The sequence below is a fragment of the Thalassophryne amazonica genome, chromosome 6, assembly GCF_902500255.1.
Source record: "Thalassophryne amazonica chromosome 6, fThaAma1.1, whole genome shotgun sequence".
Classification (NCBI taxonomy): Eukaryota; Metazoa; Chordata; class Actinopteri; order Batrachoidiformes; family Batrachoididae; genus Thalassophryne; species Thalassophryne amazonica.
Genome location: NC_047108.1, coordinates 101,911,111 through 101,935,578, shown reverse-complemented (window position 1 = coordinate 101,935,578; position 24,468 = coordinate 101,911,111). Strand labels below are relative to the sequence as shown.

At 42.1% G+C, this 24,468-nt stretch overlaps 1 protein-coding gene across 1 annotated transcript; it reads right to left on the bottom strand.

Moving 5' to 3' along the window:
- Nucleotides 1-141: 141 nt before the first annotated feature.
- Nucleotides 142-22,806, bottom strand: gpkow (G patch domain and KOW motifs). The gene is made up of 12 exons (XM_034171521.1): nt 22,742-22,806; nt 22,634-22,648; nt 14,101-14,270; nt 13,827-13,972; nt 11,672-11,778; nt 11,171-11,375; nt 10,896-11,028; nt 10,565-10,739; nt 10,007-10,127; nt 9,148-9,217; nt 1,926-2,011; nt 142-293 (listed from the first exon to the last, which is right to left on the bottom strand). The coding sequence occupies exons 1-12, from the start codon at nt 22,804-22,806 to the stop codon at nt 165-167; spliced, it is 1,422 nt and encodes a 473-aa protein (XP_034027412.1). The 3' UTR covers nt 142-164.
- Nucleotides 22,807-24,468: the final 1,662 nt, after the last annotated feature.

Here is a 24,468-nt window from a genome sequence, read left to right as displayed (position 1 = left end):
AATCACATCTGAACAAATTATTCATATGTCCTTGATTTTTATTACAAAAAAAAAATCAGAGTGCCATTAAACACTGGTCTAAAGAAGTACATTACAAAAAAAAAAAAAAAACAGCTAGACGGGATGGCAAGGGACACAATAGTGGGATAAATATCAGAGACCAATCAGTGGTCTCTGTCTCCAACATAGTGACAAATGGAGTCATAGTCCAGTGTGAAGACTTTCTTCTCATGCCGGCCTAGCTGGACCATTGCGCTGCACTGGTTCTTGTCCCGCTGGAGAATACGGCCCACCTTAACACACACATTTAAGTAATATTAGCAAGAAATACAGTGCATCTGAAAAATATTCACAGAACTTCACTTTTCCCACATTTTTATATTACAGCCTTATTTCAATTATTTTTTTCTCAAAAATTCTATGTGGAAAAAGTTGAGATTTTTGCAAATTTATTAAAAAACTAAGAAATAACACATACATAAATATTCACAGCCTTTGCCATGAAGCTCAAAATTGAGCTTCGGTGCATCCTGTTTCCACTGTTCATCCTTGAGATGTCTGTATAGCTTAATGCCCAATCAACTGAATTTACCCCAGGTGTCTTAATTGGACATGAACTGCAAAGGCACACACCTGTCTACATATAAGATCCCATAGCTAAAAGTGCACAACAGAGCACAAACAAAGCATGAAGTCAAAGGAACTGTCTGTAGAGACGGGATTGTCTTGAGGCACAAATCTGGGGAAGGGTACAGAAACATTTCTGCTGCTATGAAGGTCTCAGTGAGCACAGTGGCCTCCATCATCTGTAAATGGAAGAAGTTCGAATCCAGCGGAACTCTTCCTAGAGCTGGCTGCCCGTCTAAACAGAGATCATGGAGAAGGGCCTCAGTCAGGGAGGTGACCATGAACCTGATGGTCACTTTGTCCAGCTCCAACATTCCTCTGTGGAGAGAGGAGAACCTTCCAGAACAACAACCATCTCTGCAGCAATCCACCAATCAGGCCTATATGGTAGAGCAGCAAGATGGAAGCCACTCCTTAGTAAAAGACACATGGCAGCCCACCTGGAGTTTGCCAAAACACACACACCTGAAGGACTCTCAGACCATGAGAAACAAAATTCTCTTGTCTGATGAGACAAAGATTGAACTCCTTGGTGTGAATCCCAGGCATCATGTTTGGAGGAAACCAGGCTCCATCCCTACAGTGAAGCATGATGGTGGTAGCATCATGCTGTGGGGATGTTTTTCAGCAGCAGGAACTGGGAGAGTAGTCAGGATTGAGGGGAAGATGAATGCAGCAATGTACACAGACATCCTGAATGAAAACCTGCTCCAGAGTGCTCTTGACCTCAGACTGGAGTGACGGTTCATCTTTCAGCAGGACAATGACCCTAAGCTCACAGCCAAGATATCAAAGGAGTGGCTTCAGGATAACTCTGTGAATGTCCCTGAGTGTCCCAGCCAGAGCCCAGACCTAAATCTGACTGAACATCTCTGGAGAGATCTGAAAATGGCTGTGCAACGACACTCCCCATCCAACCTGATGGAGCTTGAGAGGTGTTACAAAGAGGAATGGGCAAAACTGCCCAAAGACTGGTGAGCTTGTGGCATCATATTCAAGAAGAGTTGAGGCTGTAATTGATATCAAAGGTGCATCAACAAAGTATTGGGCAAAGGCTGTGAATACTTATGTACATGTGATTAGTTTTTTTATTTTTAATAAATTTGCAAAAATAAAGAACTTTTTCCTGTTGTCATTATGGGGTGTTGTGAGCAGAATTTTGAGGGGAAAAATTAATTTACTCCATTTTGGAATAAGACAGTAACATAAAATGTGAAAAAAGTGAAGTGCTGTGAATACTTTCCGGATGCACCCTATCTATCCTATTCCTATCCTATGGTTCAAGCTGTTTTACTCACCTGTCCCCTGTGTTCACCCAGTACGACCATTATGACATCATATTCACTCTTTGGCACAATGGTTTCCAGCATATCCTGCTTCACATCTGAGAAAGCAGGAGCAAATTTTAAAAGAAATACTTGTGGCACATTTAGCTGAAGAAAAATTATTAGCAGCAAACACTTCACAGCCAATGTAGAGCAGAGTTCTGAGCCAAGCGCCAACAGCCTACTGATCCTCTGAAGTAAAGAGGCTCACTTCCCCTCGACTCCTCAACAAAAGGTCTCACAACAACAACAAATGTGTTGGGAATGAGACGCGTCTTCCTCACTCAAGTGCTTTGAATTTTCTTGTGCTAGTTATTGAGCAGACTCAAGCAATGAATGCATAGATAACGGGGAACAACTTTACATTCCGGAGATAGCGTGAATTGTCGGGTGTTGTATCATATTGCAGTGGGCACGTCTGACCAAGCAGTAAGTTTCAATAGTTCCAATTGAGGCACACCTGGAAGAAAAAAGCTGCAATTCCTTGAATGACCACTTGAGGCTTGCTTCAAAAGTGACCAGATTCTCACAGAAGCCCATGTTTAAATGTCCATTTTGCTCTCTATAGCTAGTTTCCCCCTCTGTTACAACTGTGCAGGGGTAATTATTTTATATATAACATCTTAGTTTAAGATGTTTCAAGCCATAATGTTATGTATAATTAGAGGTGTGTTCGCTTTGTGTATTATTGCTGAGCCCAGAACTGCGGTCACGCAGAAGCTGCTGGCTGTGGAGGACAGTCTTTATTGAACATTCATTCATTCATCTTCTACCGCTTAGTCCAATTAAGGGTCGCGGGGGGCTGGAGCCTATCCCAGCAGCCATAGAGTGCGAGGCGGGGTACACCCAGGACAGGACGCCAGTTTGTCGCAGGGCCACAAATAGACAAACAAACACACCCACACACACACCTACGGACAATTTAAAGATTCCAATCCACCTAACCCACGTCTTTGGATGTGGGAGGAAACCGGAACACCCGGAGGAAACCCACGCAAACACGGGGAGAACATGCAAACTCAACACAGAAAGGCCACGGGAATAGAACCCACGACCTTGTCGCTGTGAGGCAACAGTGCTAACCACTAAGTCACCTGTGCTGCCTTTATTGAACATTTTATTACAAATACCTGAAGTAATATGGCTTGTGTGGTTAATTTTCATGACGAATCATCTTAGGCCTTTGTGTGCCAGTATTTGTATCAAGTGAAATTACCATGATCTAATTTTGGATGCTTACAGTGTTAGCATTTTTAGCAGCTATCGGTAGCCTGATGACATTAGATCTAGTTAACCTTCAACTGCTGGGAAAAAAAGACTGTCATTTTTAATACCCACACCAAAGCGAGTAGTGACTCCTGTAAAGGCCCTAAGGTGCTGGTGCTCATCTCCAAATTCCATAGTCTCAAGCGGATGAGAGTCTGCAACTCCCCCCAGATGAGATGCCAGTCTGATGCAGTTTACTTCCTCAACCAAGGCCATTAACCATTTACAGTTGGTTGGACTGAGAATGTAGATTAAGTGTCTTGTCCAAAGACACTTAATCTACAGGTAGCATGAGCAGGATTTAAAGTCATACCTTTTATATATACACTGGCAGGCCAGCTCCTTATCCACTCAGCTACCTGCTCTACTAAAGCAAAGTTAGGAAAACAACTGGCAGTCCCCAAAAATATGATTTAATGAACACCTGAACAGAGGCTAGCCCATTAGCTTAGTGTGTCACTAATTCTTAAGATAATTATGTGTTCAGGCTTCACTGATTCCGCCCAAGTCATTCATGGTGTCGTTTACACTCCAACTCTTTATCTATGTTGGTTGTGATACAGGTACAGTAAATGCTACCAACATGGTGACACCCAGAGCAGCAATGTTTGGGCTTCAAAACAACTCCATAGAAAACCTATGGCTGACATCAGTCAGGGTTTGTACAGTATATATACAGTCTGTGTCTGACACAAATAATGTTGTTGCCCATTCAGCTGCTCCCATTTTGTTCGGGGTCGCCACAGCAGATACAACCAGAGCTGCACTGGCATTTGGCACGAGTTTTCAATCAGTCAATCAGCATTTATTTATAAGGGGCTTTACAGCACCAACTGGTGTCCAACGTGCTTAAAATTAAAAACACATTCATAAAAATAAAACACATATAGAATAAAATTTTAACAGCACATAAAAAAAATAAAAAAATGCCAGATGCCCTTCCTGATGCAACTCCAGTGTAACATGGAGAAACACACACAGCCTGGTGTTCCAAAGAGGTCTCCCATCCAAGTACTAACCAGGCCCTGCACTGCTGAGATCTGACGGGATCAGGCTGTGTGTCTGACACAAATAATAATTTTATATATATATATATATATATATATACATACACACACACACACACACATACATACACACAGTAGTGTGTGACAAAAAAGATTAATCCAGGTTTTGAGTATATTTCTTATTATTACATAGGAAACAAGGTACCAGTAGATTCAGTAGATTCTCACAAATCCAACAAGACCAAGCATTCATGATATGCACACACTTAAGACTATGAAATTGGGCTATTAGTAAAAAAAAAAAGTAGAAAAGGGGGTGTTCACAATAACAGTAGTGTGGCATTCAGTCAGTGAGTTCGTCAATTTTGTGGAACAAACAGGTGTGAATCAGGTGTCCCCTATTTAAGGATGAAGCAAGCACCTGTTGAACATGCTTTTCTCTTTGAAAGCCTGAGGAAAATGGGACGTTCAAGACATTGTTCAGAAGAACAGCGTAGTTTGATTAAAAAGTTGATTGGAGAGGGGAAAACTTATACGCAGGTGCAAAAAATTATAGGCTGTTCATCTACAATGATCTCCAATGCTTTAAAATGGACAAAAAACCAGAGACGCGTGGAAGAAAATGGAAAACAACCACTAAGAAGAATGACAAAGGCTCACAGATTGATCAGCTCCAGGATGATCAAAGACAGTCGGGAGTTACCTGTAAGTGCTGTGACAGTTAGAAGACACCTGTGTGAAGCTAATTTATTTGCAAGAATGCCACACAAAGTCCCTCTGTTAAATAAAAGACATGCAGAAGAGGTTACAATTTGCCAAAGAACACATCTACTGGCCTAAAGAGAAATGTAGGAATATTTTGTGGACTGATGAGAGTAAAATTGTTCTTTTTGGGTCCAAGGGCCGCAGACAGTTTGTGAGACGACCCCCAAACTCTGAATTCAAGCCACAGTTCACAGTGAAGACAGTGAAGCATGGTGGTGCAAGCATCATGATATGGGCATGTTTCTCCTACTATGGTGTTGGGTCTATATATCACATACCAGGTATTATGGATCAGTTTGGATATGTCAAAATACTTGAAGAGGTCATGTTGCCTTATGCTGAAGAGGACATGCCCTTGAAATGAGTGTTTCAACAAGACAATGACCCCAAGCACACTAGCAAACAAGCAAAATCTTGGTTCCAAACCAACAAAATTAATGCCTCGCAGATATGAAGAAATCATGAAAAACTGTGGTTATACAGTTGTACAAAAAAAACCTCATACAGTGTAGTGATTCACACGATTGCTAAAAAAGCAGTTTGAACATAATACTTTTGAGTTTGTAGCATCAACAGCAGATGCTACTATTATTGTGAACACCCCCTTTTCTACTTTTTTTTTTTACTAATAACCCAATTTCATAGCCTTAAGAGTGTGCATATCATGAATGCTTGGTCTTGTTGGATTTGTGAGAATCTACTGGTACCTTGTTTCCCATGTAACAATAAGAAATATACTCAAAAGCTGGATTAATCTTTCTAGTCACATAGCACTACTATTATTCTGAACACTACTGTGTGTGTATATATATATATATATATATATATATATATATATATATATATATATATATATATATACATACATACATACACACACACACAACCCCTGGCAATAATTATGGAATCACCGGCCTCAGAGGATGTTCATTCAGTTTAATTCTGTAGAAAAAAAGCAGATCAGAGACATGACACAAAACTAAAGTCATTTCAAATGGCAACTTTCTGGCTTTAAGTAACACTATAAGAAATCAGGAAAAAAAAATTGTGGCAGTCAGTAATGGTTACTTTTTTAGACCAAGCAGAGGGAAAAAAATATGGACTCACTCAATTCTGAGGAATAAATTATGGAATCACCCTGTAAATTTTCATCCCCAAAACTAACACCTGCATCAAATCAGATCTGCTCGTTAGTCTGCATCTAAAAAGGAGTGATCACACCTTGGAGAGCTGTTGCACCAAGTGGACTGACATGAATCATGGCTCCAACACGAGAGATGTTAATTGAAACAAAGGAGAGGATTATCAAACTCTTAAAAGAGGGTAAATCATCACGCAATGTTGCAAAAGATGTTGGTTGTTCACAGTCAGCTGTGTCTAAACTCTGGACCAAATACAAACAACATGGGAAGGTTGTTAAAGGCAAACATACTGGTAGACCAATGAAGACATCAAAGCGTCAAGACAGAAAACTTAAACCAATATGTCTCAAAAATCGAAAATGCACAACAAAACAAATGAGGAACGAATGGGAGGAAACTGGAGTCAACGTCTGTGACCGAACTGTAAGAAACCGCCTAAAGGAAATGAGATTTACATACAGAAAAGCTAAACGAAAGCCATCATTAACACCTAAACAGAAAAAACAAGGTTACAATGGGCTAAGGAAAAGCAATCGTGGACTGTGGATGACTGGATGAAAGTCATATTCAGTGATGAATCTCAAATCTGCATTGGGCAAGGTGATGATGCGGGAACTTTTGTTTGGTGCCGTTCCAATGAGATTTATAAAGATGACTGCCTGAAGAGAACATGTAAATTTCCACAGTCATTGATGATATGGGGCTGCATGTCAGGTAAAGGCACTGGGGAGATGGCTGTCATTACATCAATAAATGCACAAGTTTACGTTGATATTTTGGACACTTTTCTTATCCCATCAATTGAAAGGATGTTTGGGGATGATGAAATCATTTTTCAAGATAATAATGCATCTTGCCATAGAGCAAAAACTGTGAAAACATTCCTTGCAAAAAGACACATAGGGTCAATGTCATGGCCTGCAAACAGTCCGGATCTTAATCCAATTGAAAATCTTTGGTGGAAGTTGAAGAAAATGGTCCATGACAAGGCTCCAACCTGCAAAGCTGATCTGGCAACAGCAATCAGAGAAAGTTGGAGCCAGACTGATGAAGAGTACTATTTGTCACTCATTAAGTCCATGCCTCAGAGACTGCAAGCTGTTATAAAAGCCAGAGGTGGTTCAACAAAATACTAGTGATGTGTTGGAGCATTCTTTTGTTTTTCATGATTCCATAATTTTTTCCTCAGAATTGAGTGATTCCATATTTTTCCCCTCTGCTTGGTCTAAAAAAGTAACCGTTACTGACTGCCACAATTTTTTTTTCCTGATTTCTTATAGTGTTTCTTAAAGCCAGAAAGTTGCCATTTGAAATTACTTTACTTTTGTGTCATGTCTGTGATCTGCTTTTTTTCTACAAAATTAAACAACTGAATGAACATCCTCAGAGGCAGTGGAATTCTACAAAATCCTATAACCCAGATACTATGGGTCAGAGCTCAGTGGACATTTCATAAAAGAGCAGAAGGTGCCATCTTGTAACCTAACAATAGTTATGTGATTTTTTTTTTTCTCCCAATCACTGAAATGGTGTCAACAACAACAACAAAAAGACAGTATTTTGTCATTTCCACATCTGTGACTTCTTTCCCAGTCATAGAAAGCCCAGAAAGCAGGGATTAAAGTTCTCAGTCGTACAATGAATTTCCACCAATTGGGCTGCCAAAAGGCAGGTTTCACAGAGACACCGTTCTGACACAAAATGAAGGTTGGATACGAGATATGCGTGCCGCGTTAAGAACATTCAAAAATGTATTTTTAGAATAATATCTCCATTTTGTTTGTTTTTTCCTGCTCACAAGTCCCTGTTCTTCTGTGTGCTGTCTGCACTCTACAGGAGGGGGAGGAGGGCGGTCGGTCAGCCTGCTGTGTGTTTGACTGTCTCACAGTGCGATAACGACAGCTAGCAGAGCAGAGATTTACAAACATATTTTTAAATGTTTCTTTTCTTTGAAAGTCTGCTCTGAGTATCTCTGAGTGTCCTCGCTGTGGGTAAAATAAAAACACTCCAGACCCCCCCAATGCATTAACAAGAATTGTTCCTGCTCAGAGACTGCAAACCAAGGGTGAATCCAGATAGAAAGAGGGTGCTGTGGGGGGCAAAGTGCCCTCCACAACACTCCTTGATTAAAGGTCCACTTTTGAAGACATTTTTCATACTACTACTACTTATAATAATAATAATAATTTTAACAACTAAAATGTTTAAATCAGAATTTCTCTGAGCCTAGGTTTTACTACATTTTTGGACTAAGATTAATTGATGAGCCATATAAAAATAAGTTATATGCGTACATGCGCTCGATGACATGCTTATCAATATTTAAGTGCTCAGCATGCCAAACAAAAGGGTTCTGCTGGCGGCGGACTTAACCGTCCTGACCCGAAGCACTTGGTGGAAACTGGGCTGTCAGCATATGCTGGCTAAATCATCAAGATGTGACAGCTGCATAACTAATTCGACATATCCAACGTATTCTGCACATTTTTCATACTTTGGCATACGCTGGATAAATCGTCAAGGTGTGACAGGGCCTAAATCCTAGGGTGTGATTGCAAAAGGGTTTGTATAAAAAGGTACAGAAGGTCAACAGCTTCTGGTTAAGGCCGTGAAAAAAATTTCAGTCAGAATTATTTAACGTTGCTGGTATGCTGCCAAAATGACTGTCTACAGATCCTTTTTGTCTGATTGACTGCGTGCGGCAAGTGTGAATGAATTGAGACCCGCATAAATATTTGGCTGCTCAGATATTTTGTTGTAGCTTCTGTCTAAGTGAAAAGTAAAACACAATGCAGATCATTTTATTTTTGAAAACTGACCAGAGTGGTGCAGATAATCAGCTGAGTGGTCTGCAGTGGCTGTGGGCAGGCCAGCAGAATTTCTGCATTTGATTAATGATTGCGGTGCTTGAATCAACTCATATATGCTGAGACTGAGAAATTGCTCAAGCTTTGGCTCCCCCCCCCCCCCCCCCCCCAAAAAAAAAACCTCATACAGAGCATTAAGGTGACTCACCATCTAACAATCTTCCCTCCTCAGTTCGACACACACAGCTGTTTGCCGTCAGGATATCCTCTACACGCATCTGAAAGCAACCAATATTATACACAAACTAAAAATATTATTTAAACATTGTGTAGCCAAACGTGTGGCACAATATTTACATTGGCTTCTATTATAAACAGTTGTTTTTTGTCCATTCCCACGTCAGAAAAACATGATCAATTAAAAATAAAAATGATAACACCAATATCTACATTCTGAGGAAATGACTTGATGCTACCAAATGCAATCCGTATGTTTTGCTGCTTAGCAGTAAACTATTAATAAGCACAGGATGATGCTCAGGGAGCTTAAATAGGTAAGGGCGCAAAAAGGTGTTTTGAATAATCATGTAGTAACTTTATGGCATTTCGTCACTCAGCTGGGTGAGGGGAGAGATCCGTTTTCAAACGCGCTTCAATGAATTTCAAAAGTCGCTGTTAACCCTTACCAAAAAGTAGTATATGCAAGTATGTTTCAAGTATACTTCTAGTTTACTTTTTATATACTTATAAGTACTATTTTTTGGTAAGGGAAAACTGGGTGACATTCCCATTTATTTTTCTTTAATAATTGACAACATTTCTGGTTAAAATAGCAAGTGTCTATAACAAAAAAGTGAAAGCAGTAGCGGTAAAAATTGTGTGGCTTTCCCACACCCAAACTAATTAAAAGCCCGCATCACCTGTGCCTACTATTTAACCCACCTGGTGCACCTCTTTACCGCCACCTACTGTACTGTGCAAAATACAAAACAAAAATATAAAGTGACAAAGAAAAACCCCACAAATGGCTCCTACAAATCATATGACACTTAAAGAGACGTTAGTACCTTTGTGTTATAATATCTGCCTCCTTTGAAAGCTTTGTCAATGAAGCGTACTTTCAAATCTCTCTGAAGCCAGGAGGGGGCAGGAGGTACTCGTCTCGATTCTTTAAAATGAGGTTTTTCTCTGTACAGGAAACAAACATTTCTTAATCATTTATTGTGTGTACCAAATTATCTCAGCATGTTTCTATATTTTCACATTATTTGTCTTTTACAAATGCATAAGGTAATTCGAGCACAACAGGACAAGTGCTGGCGGGAACCAATCCAACAGTAGGTAGTGCCCCTCACTTTCTTAAAAAAAATCATCGTCATCAAGGCATGTCCATCAGTTTCTAATGTACTGACAAGTCATGAACATCCCTTCTCAAAAAAAAAAAACAAAACCCCTCACTAGGATCTGGATTTCTCCCTCTCATGACCACAATTTTGCACTGCCTTTTATAAAATTATAGTTTGACAAATTCAAACAAGCAAGACTGAATCAAAAACAACATCATTGTTGTAGATCATAAAATTTGAGCGATCCAGTCATTAATTAAACATGTACTGGAAAAGTACCTATCTTGCCTGGATTCTCTGTGTTTCCGCTTCCTGTCTTCTTTTCCTCCATCTCTTTCTGAAGACTTGTGTTTAGTCCTTTCATCACTGTTAGTCATCTCCTTGTCCCGTTTCTGTTGCTCCTTTTCTCGCTCTCTCTCCTTTTCCTTCTCTTTAAAAGCTTTACTGAGGCGACCTGGACAATGTAAAAAAATAAAATAAAATACATTACTTGTATGAAGAAGTCCCACACATACCCTAAACCCCAGATTCCACACTGTGAAGCAGATGAGTCTCCCTCCTAGAAATTTTCCCTGTGTGAAATTTTCTTTCCATTTCTACAGTTACTTACTGAGGTCTTTGCTGTTTTTCTCATATTCCTTGCGTGGGACCAGTTTAATAGCATACTGGCTGACCACCACAGTCTTTCCGCCAATAGCTAGCTTCACTATCACACGAGCATTGTCTGGATCAACACCTTCGATCTGCAGTACATGAATTAAAGTTAGAACAGGTTGTTACAAAGGTAAATAGTTATGGAATAGCTCTTCTGTGTCAGTAAATAATTGTAATTAAAAAAAAGTTTAACAGCCAAACATAAACACATGAGAATCCTTTGAAGCGTACCTTGCCATACAGATCTTTATGTGCTCCAGACTCAACCAGCACAAAGCCTCCAGGACCAAGCACTAGTTCCTCTTCCTTAACCTGCTCTTCGCCTGGTTTTGGGGGGCGTCGATGACGATTCGGTTCCAGGTCCTTGATTATCGAACGGTCAGCTCCAAGACCCAAACCTTTTGGACGAAGCTGACATTCAATTGGCTTCACATCCCTAAATCAAATTTGTAACAAAAACAACAATCAGTAAGCAAAAAGATGGATGAGTGTGGGGTCTAAGCGTGCTGAGGTTGATTTATTTTGTGCCAAATCTGCTTTTGTTTGAAAAACATTTATGTAATTTGTTCAGCTGCTCAAGAGTTACAATATGTTCTTTTTGGAAAAAGAAGAAATCCTGTTATTGCTCCTTATATTTTCTAGTTAATGCATAAAATTAAAATACCTGGAAAATATTAACAGTAGCAACATAAAAAGATGCTTTAAATTCCAACATCTCTGCGTGTTACTCACTGTTTCAAGGTGAGGCCAATGCCGTCCCCTGGCTTCCAGCCCATCCCCTTCAGCATGGCGAGCCCATAGGCCTCAACTGGAACATTTTCATAATCTGTCACTGTTGACTGACACACACACACATGCACACTGTTTGTTTCAGTATTCAGGGAGATGAAGATAATGTTGGAAAACCCCAAAACAAATAAAAACAAACTACAATACATATTTACAACATAAATGTGGACAAGCATTAATGACCTTGGTGGCCACCAGACTTGATGAAAAAACTGACAAGCTCATTGCAAGCTACATGGAACTCAATACTACCGCCTTTAAAAATGTACAGCATATAAAATTTATTCAGTACACACATTTCCATAAACAAGAGGCCAATGTCATTTCTGAATGACGAATACCACGCCTGTAGTACCACTACTTGTCAACAAACTTGGGACAAGGACTGCTAAACACTACATGTGGCTCTCAGTATAACAAGTGCAGTAAAACAGTACTACACATTACAAACTCCAGAAATACCTTAAAATAATTTAATACCTTTCTCAAACAAATTCAATAAAAACTGAGCATAGAATTCATTGCAGTCATGTACATGATACTGCATTAGGTTTATGTGGGTGTACCTAATGAATTGGCAAATTAGTGTGTGAATTTATGGAATTATATTGCTTCCCAACTTTTGCATACTTACTGGGTGTCATGTTGCTAGCATAACATGTTTGATTCACTAATGCTCACATGCAAGTCCTGGCAGGCAGAACACACTACCCTGCTCTTTTCAAGGTGTGTCCCCTCATTAATCAATTGTGGGTGGGGTTGTAATTTTGGACTGATTAAAGAATTGAAAAAAAAAAAAGTTAATACACTGCGTAACAGTGTGTGTGAAACCCTGGCGGTTTCCCACACTTATTCCACTTGACAGACATCCTTTTGTAGACTGAGATCTTAACAGCTATGTAGCAGCATTCAGCGGGCGGCAGACGAGCTACATGTAAGTTCATCTTTGGGATATTACCCATGAAAAACAAAGTTACCATCTGGGTTGATCTGGCTGCTCCCATTTTTGTGGTTGTCTTTTAATTTGGCGAGTCATAAATGATAGCATTTGTGCATGGTGGCACAACAGTAGTGCGCTTCACTTCTAACAAGGTCGTCTCAGGTTCAATGCCACCAATGAACCAATTTGCAAGTACAACTGGAGCTGCTTCAGGAAATGCATCTGGTATAAAATATGTGCCAAATCTTGAATCCCTGCAGGTTTTGCTGCAGAAATTCCAAACAAACAATGGCAGCAGCCAAAAGAGAAGATGATGATATAGCCTTTACAGAGTACATGCCTTTTCCAAAGCCTAGGATTATGGTGCTTATGCATTGCTTATATAGGATCCTTCCAACACGCACAAACTATCTGACAGAGAGAAGCAGTTTATGATGCTGGTGTTACTCAGCCTTTGGATCCGAGCTGATGGACTCAGCCACAGCAGCCATGATCACAGCAGAGGCCCTGCTCATCATCTCTGCTAAAGGCTGCCCTCTCTGGGAGCGTCCACTAACAGAATGCAACACATTAAATTGGGTACAGGGACACACTGAGCAATTTCTCCCTGACTCATACTGTGCCAGACACATCTACAGTGACTGAGTGCAGATGTGGAATGACAGAGATGACATATGTCAGGACACATGAAAAAACAACCAAAAAAGAAAAAGGAAAAGCAGAATAAGACTGGATTGGCTGTCTGCATGTCACTGGGGAGAAAGCTGATGCTTGTGTGCAACCTCAATCATTGGTGCACATGCCATAGACAGGAGTGCTGTTATAATCACCTTGCAATCAGCACTATCACACATACTCAAATTTCAATCCGAGTCAAAGCAAATTCTGTAGTGTCAGGTGTTTTCTTAAACTCAGACTAAACAGTGCCTGCAGTAGAAAGATCATTATCAGACACCACATGAATAAAAAAAGCACAAAAAAATGACCCAACACTACCAGAGCTGTTGCTAACACTTGGAAGCAATTCATAAAAGCTTCCACGAGAACAAATGAAAAGTTAAAAAAAAAAAATAATAAAATAAAAATTGAATAGCCCAGTGATATGCTTTTCTGTGGTGTAAATGCAGAATAGATTGTTTGTGACTGATCCAAACTTACAGATTCGGACCTTAAGTCCACTTTTATGCGGTCCCCATCCTCAAAGCCGTCAGGCACTTTATTTTGCATCAGTAGCGGGATGGTGAGGTTGAGATTGCTTTCTGATTGAGAGCCACTCTGCCACTGCTCAAGCTGTCTTCGAGAGTCTACGTACAGGAGATAGAAAAATTCAAGTGTCTGTGTGTGTGATCCAATGATGCGCTCCACATTCCTATCAAACATGGAGTACACTTACACAACTCCCACATACACACACACACACACACACACACACCTTCAATTAGCTCTTTGACAGCTTGAGACTCCACAGAGTCATCCTTTTGGGTGGACGGTGACGTTTTCGCTTCACTGCCCTCACTGTGGCTCGCTTGGTCTAATCTGCGCCAGCGATTCTTCTGAATCATTGGGATAATGAGCTCTTTTGACTTTTCAGATGGTTTTGCACTGCAGGGCAGAAACAAAATTAGTCAGTAAGCTACTGCAATGTAACCCATCTCAAATTATACTTTTTAACAGTGGCAAACAGAAGTGTGACAGTATATTAAACCTATATGAAAGCAGAGACTGAGGTTGCATAAAAACTCACAACTTCGATGCAAAAGAATAAAATAAAATAAAAAATGATTTCAACTCTGCCACTCAAATAAATAAATAAATAAAAAATAAAACAATAATGGAACAGATTGAAACAGAATGTGACATTTTAACCTCTTAAAATACCTCTTAAAATAAATCAAGGTTAGCCATCTTTGAACTTGTCCAAGGAGTGTGTTCCAAGAATGTTCAATGTGAATGTGAAGACTCTGGCACTAATAGGACTGGACTTATAGTGAGCACAGACAGATGGACGTAAAGTCTTCACAATACCTGAGGAGAATATTTTATGGCCTTGGGTAATAATTGTAAATGCAGAATCTATACTTTTAAATACTACCTCATACAGTAGTGTTCAGAATAATAGTAGTGCTATGTGACTAAAAAGATTAATCCAGGTTTTGAGTATATTTCTTATTGTTACATGGGAAACAAGGTACCAGTAGATTCAGTAGATTCTCACAAATCCAACAAGACCAAGCATTCACGATATGCACACTCTTAAGGCTATGAAATTGGGCTATTAGTAAAAAAAAAAAAAGTAGAAAAGGGGGTGTTCACAATAATAGTAGCATCTGCTGTTGACGCTACAAACTCAAAACTATTATGTTCAAACTGCTTTTTTAGCAATCCTGTGAATCACTAAACTAGTATTTCGGTGTATAACCACAGTTTTTCATGATTTCTTCACATCTGCGAGGCATTAATTTTGTTGGTTTGAAACCAAGATTTTGCTCGCTTACTAGTGTGCTTGGGGTCATTGTCTTGTTGAAACAGCCATTTCAAGGGCATGTCCTCTTCAGCATAAGGCAACATGACCTCTTCAAGTATTTTGACATATCCAAACTGATCCACGATGTCTGGTATGCGATATATAGGCCCAACACCATAGTAGGAGAAACATGCCCATATCATGATGCTTGCAACACCATGCTTCACTGACTTCACTGTGAACTGTAGCTTGAATTCAGAGTTTGGGGGTCGTCTCACAAACTGTCTGCGGCCCTTGGACCCAAAAACAACAATTTTACTCTCATCAGTCCACAAAATATTCCTCCATTTCTCTTTAGGCCAGTTGATGTGTTCTTTGGCAAATTGTAACCTCTTCTGCACGTCTTTTATTTAACAGAGGGACTTTGCGGGGGCCCGACCAGCGAGCGCCTGGTGGTCGGGCCTTAGCCCATGGGGCCCGGCCGGGCTCAGCCCGAAGGAGCAACGTGGGCCCGCCCTCCAGTGGGTTCACCACCTGCAGAGGGGGCCATGGGGGTCGGGTGCAGAGAGGATTGGGTGGCGGTCGAGGGCGGGTGGCCCGGCGGCCCGGTCCATGCTCACAGCCCCTGGCTGTTGGTACGTGGAATGTCACCTTGCTGGGGGGCAAGGAGCCTGAGCTTGTGCAGGAGGTTGAGAGATACTGACTAGAGATAGTCGGGCTCACCTCCACGCACAGCATGGGCTCTGGTACCCAACTCCTGGAGAGGGGCTGGACACTTCATTTTTCTGGCGTTGCCCACGGGGAGAGGCGGAGAGCTGGGGTTGCATTGCTTATTGCTCCCCAGCTCAGTCGCCATGTGTTGGAGTTCACTCCGGTGAACGAGAGGGTCGCGTCCCTACGCATTCGGGTTGGGGACAGGTCTCTCACCGTTGTCTCGGCCTACATGCCGAGCGGCAGTGCAGAGAACCCGACCCTCCTGGAGTCCCTGGGAGGGGTACTAGATAGCACTCCGATTGGGGACTCCACTGTTCTCCTGGGGGATTTCAACGCCCACATGGGCGGCGACAGTGAGACCTGGAGGGGGGTGATCGGGAAGCACGGCCTCCCCAATCTGAACCCGAGTGGTGTTCAGTTGTTGGACTTCTGTGCTAGTCACAGTTTGTCCATCACGAACACCATGTTCGAACACAAGGGTGTCCATAAGTGCACATGGCACCAGGACACCCTGAGCCGGAGGTCGATGATCGACTTTGTAGTCGTATCATCTGACCTTCGGCCACGTGTCTCGGACACTCGGGTAAAGAGAGGTGCAGAGCTGTCGACCGATCACCACCTGGTGGTGAGTTGGATCCGCTGGGAGGGGAGGAAGCCGGTCAGACCTGGCAGGCCCAAACGTATCGTAAGGGTCTGCTGGGAACGACTGGCGGAACCCTCTGTCAGAGAGGTCTTCAACTCCCACCTCCGAGAGAGCTTCTCCCAGATCCCGGGGGAGGTTGGAGACATGGAGTCCGAGTGGACCATGTTCTCCACCTCCATTGTTGATGCGGCTGCTCGTAGCTGTGGTCGCAAGGTCTCTGGTGCCTGTCGCGGTGGCAATCCCCGAACCCGGTGGTGGACACTGGAAGTAAGGGATGCCGTCAAGCTGAAGAAGGAGTCCTACTTATCTTTGTTGGTAGGTGGGACCCCAGAGGCAGCTGACAGGTACCGGCAGGCCAAGCGTGCCGCAGCCCGTGCGGTCGCAGAGGCAAAAACTTGGGTCTGGGAGGAGTTCGGGGAGGCTATGGAGGAGGACTATCGGTGGCCTCGAAGAGATTCTGACAAACCATCCGACGCCTCAGGAGGTGGAAGCAGCTCTCCACCGGCACTGTTTACGGTGCGGGTGGGGAGCTGTTGACCCTGACTGGGGATGTTGTTGGACGGTGGAAGGAGTACTTCGAGGATCTCCTCAATCCCATCGTCACATCTTCAATCAATCAATCAATCAATTTTTTTATATAGCGCCAAATCACAACAAACAGTTGCCCCAAGGCGCTTTATATTGTAAGGCAAGGCCATACAATAATTATGTAAAACCCCAACGGTCAAAACGACCCCCTGTGAGCAAGCACTTGGCTACAGTGGGAAGGAAAAACTCCCTTTTAACAGGAAGAAACCTCCAGCAGAACCAGGCTCAGGGAAGAGGAAGAGGAAGCAGAGACTGGGGACCCAGAGGCGGACTCATCCATTACCCAGGCAGAAGTCACCGAGGTGGTTAGAAAGCTCCTCGGTGGCAAGGCTCCTGGGGTGGATGAAATCTGTCCTGAGTACCTTAAGTCTCTGGATGTTGTGGAATTGTCTTGGCTGACACGCCTCTGCAACATCGTGTGGCGATCGGGGACAGTGTCTCTGAATTGGCAGACCGGGGTGGTGGTCCCTCTGTTTAAGAAGGGGGGGCCGGAGGGTGTGTTCCAACTATACGGGGATCACACTCCTCAGCCTCCCCGGTAGGTCTATTCCAGAGTCGAATGGAGAGGAGAATTCGACCGATGGTTGAACCTCGGATTCGGAGGAGCAGTGTGGTTTTCGTCCTGTTCGCAGCCACACTGGACCAGCTCTACAGCTCCATCGGGTGCTCGAGGGTTCATGGGAGTTCGCCCATCAAGTCCACATGTGTTTTGTGGATCTGGAGAAGGCGTTCGACCGTGTCCCTCGGGACACCCTGCGGGGAGTGCTCCAGGAGTGCGGGGTCCGGGGTCCTTTGCTAAGGGCTATCCGGTCCCTGTACGACCGCAGCAGGAGCTTGGTTTGCATTGCCGGTAGTAAGTCAAACCTGTTTCCAGTGCACGTTGGCCTCCGCCAGGGCTGCCCTTTGTCACCGGTTCTGTTCATTATTTTTATGGACAGAATTTCTAGGCGCAGCCAGGGTGTAGAGGGGGTCTGGTTTGGGAACCACAGAATCTCGTCTCTGCTGTTTGCGAACGATGTGGTTCTGTTGGCTTCGTGAAATCAGGACCTTCAGCGTGCACTGGGGCAGTTTGCAGCCGAGTGTGAGGCGTCCGGGATGAAAATCAGCACCTCCAATCCGAAGCCATGGTTCTCGACTGGAAAAAGGTGCTTTGCCCTCTTCAGGTCGGTGGAGTGTCCTTGCCTCAAGTGGAGGAGTTAGTATCTCGGGGTCTTGTTCACGAGTGAGGGACAGATGGAGCGTGAGATCGATAGACGGATCGGTGCAGCGTCTGCAGTGATGCGGTCGCTGTATCGGACGTCGTGGTGAAGAGAGAGCTGAGTAGGGGGGCAAAGCTCTCGATTTACCGATCGCTCTACCTTCCAATCCTCACCTATGGTCATGAGATTTGGCTCATGACCGAAAGAACGAGATGGGTACAAGCGGCCGAGATGAGTTTCCTCGCAGGGTGCTCCCTTAGAGATAGGGTGAGGAGTTCGGTCACTCGGGAGGAGCTCGGAGTCGAGCCGCTGCTCCTCCACATCGAAAGGAGTCAGTTGAGGTGGCTCGGGCATCTTTTCCGGATGCCCCCTGGACGCCTCGCTGGAGAGGTGTTCCGGGCACGTCCCATTGGGAGGAGGCCCCGGGGAAGACCCAGACATGCTGGAGGATTAATCTCTCGGCTGGCTTGGGAACGCCTTGGGGTTCCCCCGAAGGAGCTGGGGGAGGTGTGTGTGGATAGGGTCTGGGCTTTGCTTGAGCTGCTGCCCCCGCGACCCGACTCCGGATAAAGCGGAAGAAAATGGATGGATGGATGGACTTTGCGGGGATTCTTGCAAATAAATTAGGTTCACAGAGGCTTCTAACTGTCACAGCACTTACAGGTAACTCCAGACTGTCTTTGATCATCCTGGAGCTGATCAATGGTGAGCCTTTGCCATTCTGGTTATTCTTCTATCCATTTTGATGGTTGTTTTAAGTTTTCTTCCACGCGTCTGTTTTTTTTTTTTGTCCATTTTAAAGCATTGGAGATCATTGTAGATGAACAACCTATAATTTTTTGCACCTGCGTATAAGTTTCCCTCCCAATCAACTTTTTAATCAACTACGCTGTTCTTCTGAACAATGTCTTGAACGTCCCATTTTCCTCAGGCTTTCAAAGAGAAAAGCATGTTCAACAGGTGCTGCTTCATCCTTAAATAGGGGACACCTGATTCACACCTGTTTGTTCCACAAAATTGACGAACTCACTGACTGAATGCCACACTACTATTATTGTGAACACCCCTTTTCTACTTTTTTTTTTTACTAATAGCCCAATTTCATAGTCTTAAGGTGTGCATATCATGAATGCTTGATCTTGTTGGATTTGTGAGAATCTACTGGTACCTTGTTTCCCATGTAACAATAAGAAATATACTCAAACCTGGATTAATCTTTTTAGTCACATAGCACTACTATTATTCTGAACACTACTGTTATATATATATATATATATGGTGTCCCCAAAAAATATAAACATTTAAAACACTCAGTTTGACCCTTAAATGCTACAAACTTAATCACTTCTGTTTCTTTTTTACTTGCAGAAACCCTGAAGTTATGTTGATGCCAAGCATCGATGTATTGAAGGAAAACATCTGCCGAGAAATCCGAAACATTCCTCAGGACACTTTCCCCAAAGCGTTTGCAGGTCATAATTGGCCAACACGGGGCCTACATTGAACATGTTGTCTAAGAGACTGACAAAATGCAGAGCCAATATTGACATTGGTATGAAAAACTTCAACCTTTCAGCTTTCTATCCAGCCATAAATTTATTTCCGAGACATATGCTTTGACCATTTTCTTTGCTGATAAAATGTTGCATTTTTTTGGGGACACCCGAGACATATACAGTGAGGAAAATAAGTATTTGAACACCCTGCGATTTTGCTAGTTCTCCCAGTTAGAAATCATGGAGCGGTCTGAAATTTTCATCTTAGGTGCATGTCCACTGTGAGAGACATAATCTTAAAAAAATAAAAATAAAAAAATAAAAAAATCCGGAAATCACAATGTATGATTTTTTATAATTTATTTATATGTTACTGCTACAAATAAGTATTTATTCCCTACCAACCAGCAATAATTCTGGCTCAAACAGACCTGTTAATTTTTCTTTAAGAAGCCCTCTTATTCTGCACTCTTTACCTGTATTAATTGCACCTGTTTGAACTTGTTACCTGTATAAAAGACACCTGTTCACACACTCAATCATACTCCAACCTGTCCACCATAGCCAAGACCAAAGAGCTGTCTAAGGACCAGGGACAAAACTGTAGACCTGTACAAGGGTGGGATGGACTACAGGACAACAGGCAAGCAGCTTGGTAGAAGACAACAACTGTTATGATTATTTATTAGAAAGTGGAAGAAACACAAGACGACTGTCAATCTCCCTCGGATTCCATGCAAGATCTCACTCAATGACATGAAGAGAGCTGGGACCACAGTCACAAAGATTACATTAGTAACACATGATGCTGTCATGGTTTAAAATCCTGCAGGGCAGTAAGGTCCCCCTGCTCAAGCCAGCACATGTCCAGGCCCGTTTGAAGTTCACCAGTGACCATCTGGATGATCCAGAGGAGGCATGGGAGAAGATCATGTGGTCAGATGAGACCAGAATAGAGCTTTTTGGAATCAACTCCACTTACCATGTTTAGAGGATGAGAACAACCCCAAGAAAGCCATCCCAACCATGCAGCCTGGGGGTGGAAACATCATACTCTGGGGGTACTCTTCTGCAAAGGGGACAGGACGACTGCACCGTATTGAAGGGAGGATGGATGGGGTCATGTATCCTGTGATTTTGGCAATCAACCTCTTTCCCTCAGTAAGAGCATTGAAGATGGGTCGTGGCTGGGTCTTCCAGCATGACAATGACCCCAAACACACAGCCAGGGCAACTAAGGAGGGGCTCCTGGAGTGGCCTGGCCAGTGTCCAGACCTGAACTCAATAGAAAATCTTTGGAGGGAGCTGAAATTCCAAACCTGAAAGATTTGGAGAAGATCTGTATGGAGGAGTGGACCAAAATCCCTGCTGCAGTGTGTGCAAAGCTGGTGAAAAACTACAGGAAACGTTTGACCTCTGTAATTGCAAACAAAGGGTACTGTACCAAATATTAGCATTGATTTTCACAGGTGTTCAAATACTTATTTGCAGCAGTAACATACAAATAAATTATTAAAAAAAATCATACATTGTGACATTCCGGATTTTTTTTTTTAGATTATGTCTCTCACAGTGGACATGCACCTAAGATGAAAATTTTAGACCCCTCCATGATTTGTAAGTGGGGGAACGTGCAAGGTGTTCAAATACTTATTTTCCTCACTGTATGTATATATATATATTGGCTAGTCTTGTACCTTTAGTTATTGATTTTATTTATCCTTGTGCATATGTCAAAGTGGCTGTCCATATATGGACATATTGACAAAATTCTATCCATACCTAGCTGTGTAAATTATCCCATGGGTTTATGGGATATCCAGTGGCTTCACATTTCCATAAATACACCACAGTTTTCACTGCAGTTTTCTCACGATGCACAACGATTTTTGGCACACAACAGTTTCCAGTAAAGACGACAGCAATGGCAAGCACAGAGGGTGCCTGTTTGAGCGATTGGAGCGATTCTCCAAAAATAACTGGTCTGAAAAGAAGGAAAGTGGTTCATACAGGTATTTTGTGCTGCTCCATTGTGCAGCAACCAGGAACTGTTCTTCGCAGATCTCAGACGAAATCGATGCTCAGAATGTATCTGAGCTTATCTGGGCCTAAAGCAGCCCCCAGACCCCTTGCCTATGGGCTTCGGCCCTGTGGGCCTCGCACTTTGTCCTCCCCAATTTCTAGTTCTAAATTGTGCCCTTGTACAAGTGCAGGCTCATTCGTCCACTTTTTCCTCAACGATGTGTGACTTTTTCCCCTCTGTTCAGATATTGTAGTGTGCCGTGTGACCGGGCCTTAATGGGAGAGTTTGGATTATAGTTAGGGTATGAGTTTCATGCATGATACCTTCTATGACCTAGCATGTCTTTTTTTTTCTACTTCAAATATAAAATGCATATGACAATCAATATAACCATAGATAATCACAAATACTTTGAAATAAAAAAGGTTAAAATCATCAATTCAAAACATAATTTTGGACCGACGTAGGAAACAAAAATAAAAGGTACGTAGCCTCGTAATCATGTGACCTACATTGACCAGTTAAAAGTGCTAGGTACAAATAGAATTGCCACACTGCCCTCAGCTTCTGACTGACTGTGTTAGCAGTGGCGAGCAGTAGAGGATGTAGAATTGCTTATTATCAAAACAAAGCTTTATTGTGTTCATCAGTCTTTCATTGCTAAAATAAAAGTCAAGTCAAAGTAAATTTGCTCTTCTCGTTAATCATCAAAATACATTCATTAAGTAAGATTTTTATTTTCATTTTTTTGTAAGGAATACTGACTGTCCAGGGAAAGTTTCTATCTAACTAAACATTTAATCGCTACGCTAAGTATAGCATTAGCATGCTAACCAACCTTTTTAATTCCTCTCTTCGATTTCAGTCAAGTAGTCTTCGACATCTATCTTAGTCGCAGCGTCCTGTTAATGGTTTGAATTTTTTCACGGTTTTAACAAAACCGAACGACACAGAAGCCGTTTTGTTCTCTGCCTGCTGCTCAGCAGCTACAACTTCTCCCCACGACGCCATGACTGTTTGGAACCGGAGAGAATTCTGGGAATCGTAGTTTTAAGTTGACTGTCTTCGTCGCGAGTGCGCATGCTCATACCGGCCTTCATTTTTGTCTTTCCAAGTTAGTTTTTTTATGTTTAATTTCATTTCATTTTTTTTGCGTCTGTCACTTTATAATTCTTGTTCATCAGTTATCATGTGTATTTGTACATAGGGAGGCTTTAACAATAGTGTGTGTAGACCTCCGAACAGTGGAAAGCTCGCCTGTATGAATCAGAATCAGAATCAAATTTATTGCCAAGTAAATTCGCACATACAAGGAATTTGATCTGGTGTTATTGGTGCATAAAAACAAACAAGAAAAACACTTCTATAATAAGTCAAATTGAGTCTTAGTGTACAGGTGCAACTAAAAAAAATTACAACATAATGAAAAGTTCAATATTTTCAGTTATTTCTAAAAGTGAAAAACTTTACATATTCCAGACTGTTTAGATACAAACTAAAATGTTTCAATTACAACATATACCTCTGAAAATGAGAAAAAAAAGTGTCTGAAAATCTTTTTTTTTTTTTTTTTTGAAGGATTTATAATACAGAAATATTGAACTTCTGCAGAGTATGTTAATTTATACACTCAATATCTGTTTGAGGCTCTTTGTGTATGCTGCTGAAGGTAAAGGATTTAATGTGGGAAGTCAACTGAAAGCCCCCACCTGGTGGGGTTGGTAAGCTTATTTCTAGAAGGGCCCGCACTTCACATGCTTCTCCTTATGGTTTCCCCACCTCCCCAGTAACCCAGTTCAAAGGTCACACTACTGGAAACACTACAACAATCAGATCTTGAAGTGGAAGCCCAGGTTACTTGGATCGCGGCCTTCAGCTCCCCTGTACTGTTGGGTCTGGTGTCTGTTATCTTCCTCTTGACAAGATTCACATTTGTACTGACATGCTGTGGACCCCGTATGAGATCAGTCCACTGCATACGAGTTAAGGCAGGCAACACGACAAAGCTATTTGCAGAAGTTGGTGTTTTAGATGAATTAGTAAAATTTCACAGATAGGATGCTCACCAAATAGCGACACTGCATATGATGATTTGAAATCTGTACAGCTTGATGCTTTATAAGATGCTGTCATTTGCACTGAATAAAAAAAATCTTAATGTTGACAAAATATTAAAGGTGGTTTGACATGACGTTCAAAAACACTTAACAAATTGTAGACACAGTAACTTAATCTAATGAGAAAGAGATGAGACATGTTCTAATTAAAAAATGTTTAGTGAATAAAAAAAGCGAACATTTACACTTTGATCACATGGTAGAAACTGATGCAGTGCTTTGCCTCACTGTAAACTAGTCAAAGCTATGTTCCTACACAGCTTGTGGAGTTATGGCACATCTTTTTCCACATCATGTTGCATGCCAGGGTGGCTCCTCCATGTTAGATGTTGACCACAGAGTTACGTGGTGTTGATGTTGCTCTGTTGTCATAGCCTCAGAGAGTATTTTAGCCATTATCAAACAGAATACAAAGCTTTAGAATACTTTGTGAAGTGGATGTTTTATTAAGTCATAGTAGCAGACGGCACACCGGATTGTTTTCAGTGAAAGGACATATTTAATCCCCTGTTGGCTGAGAACACAGTAACGGCACAACGGCTGCGCTTTCCAACAA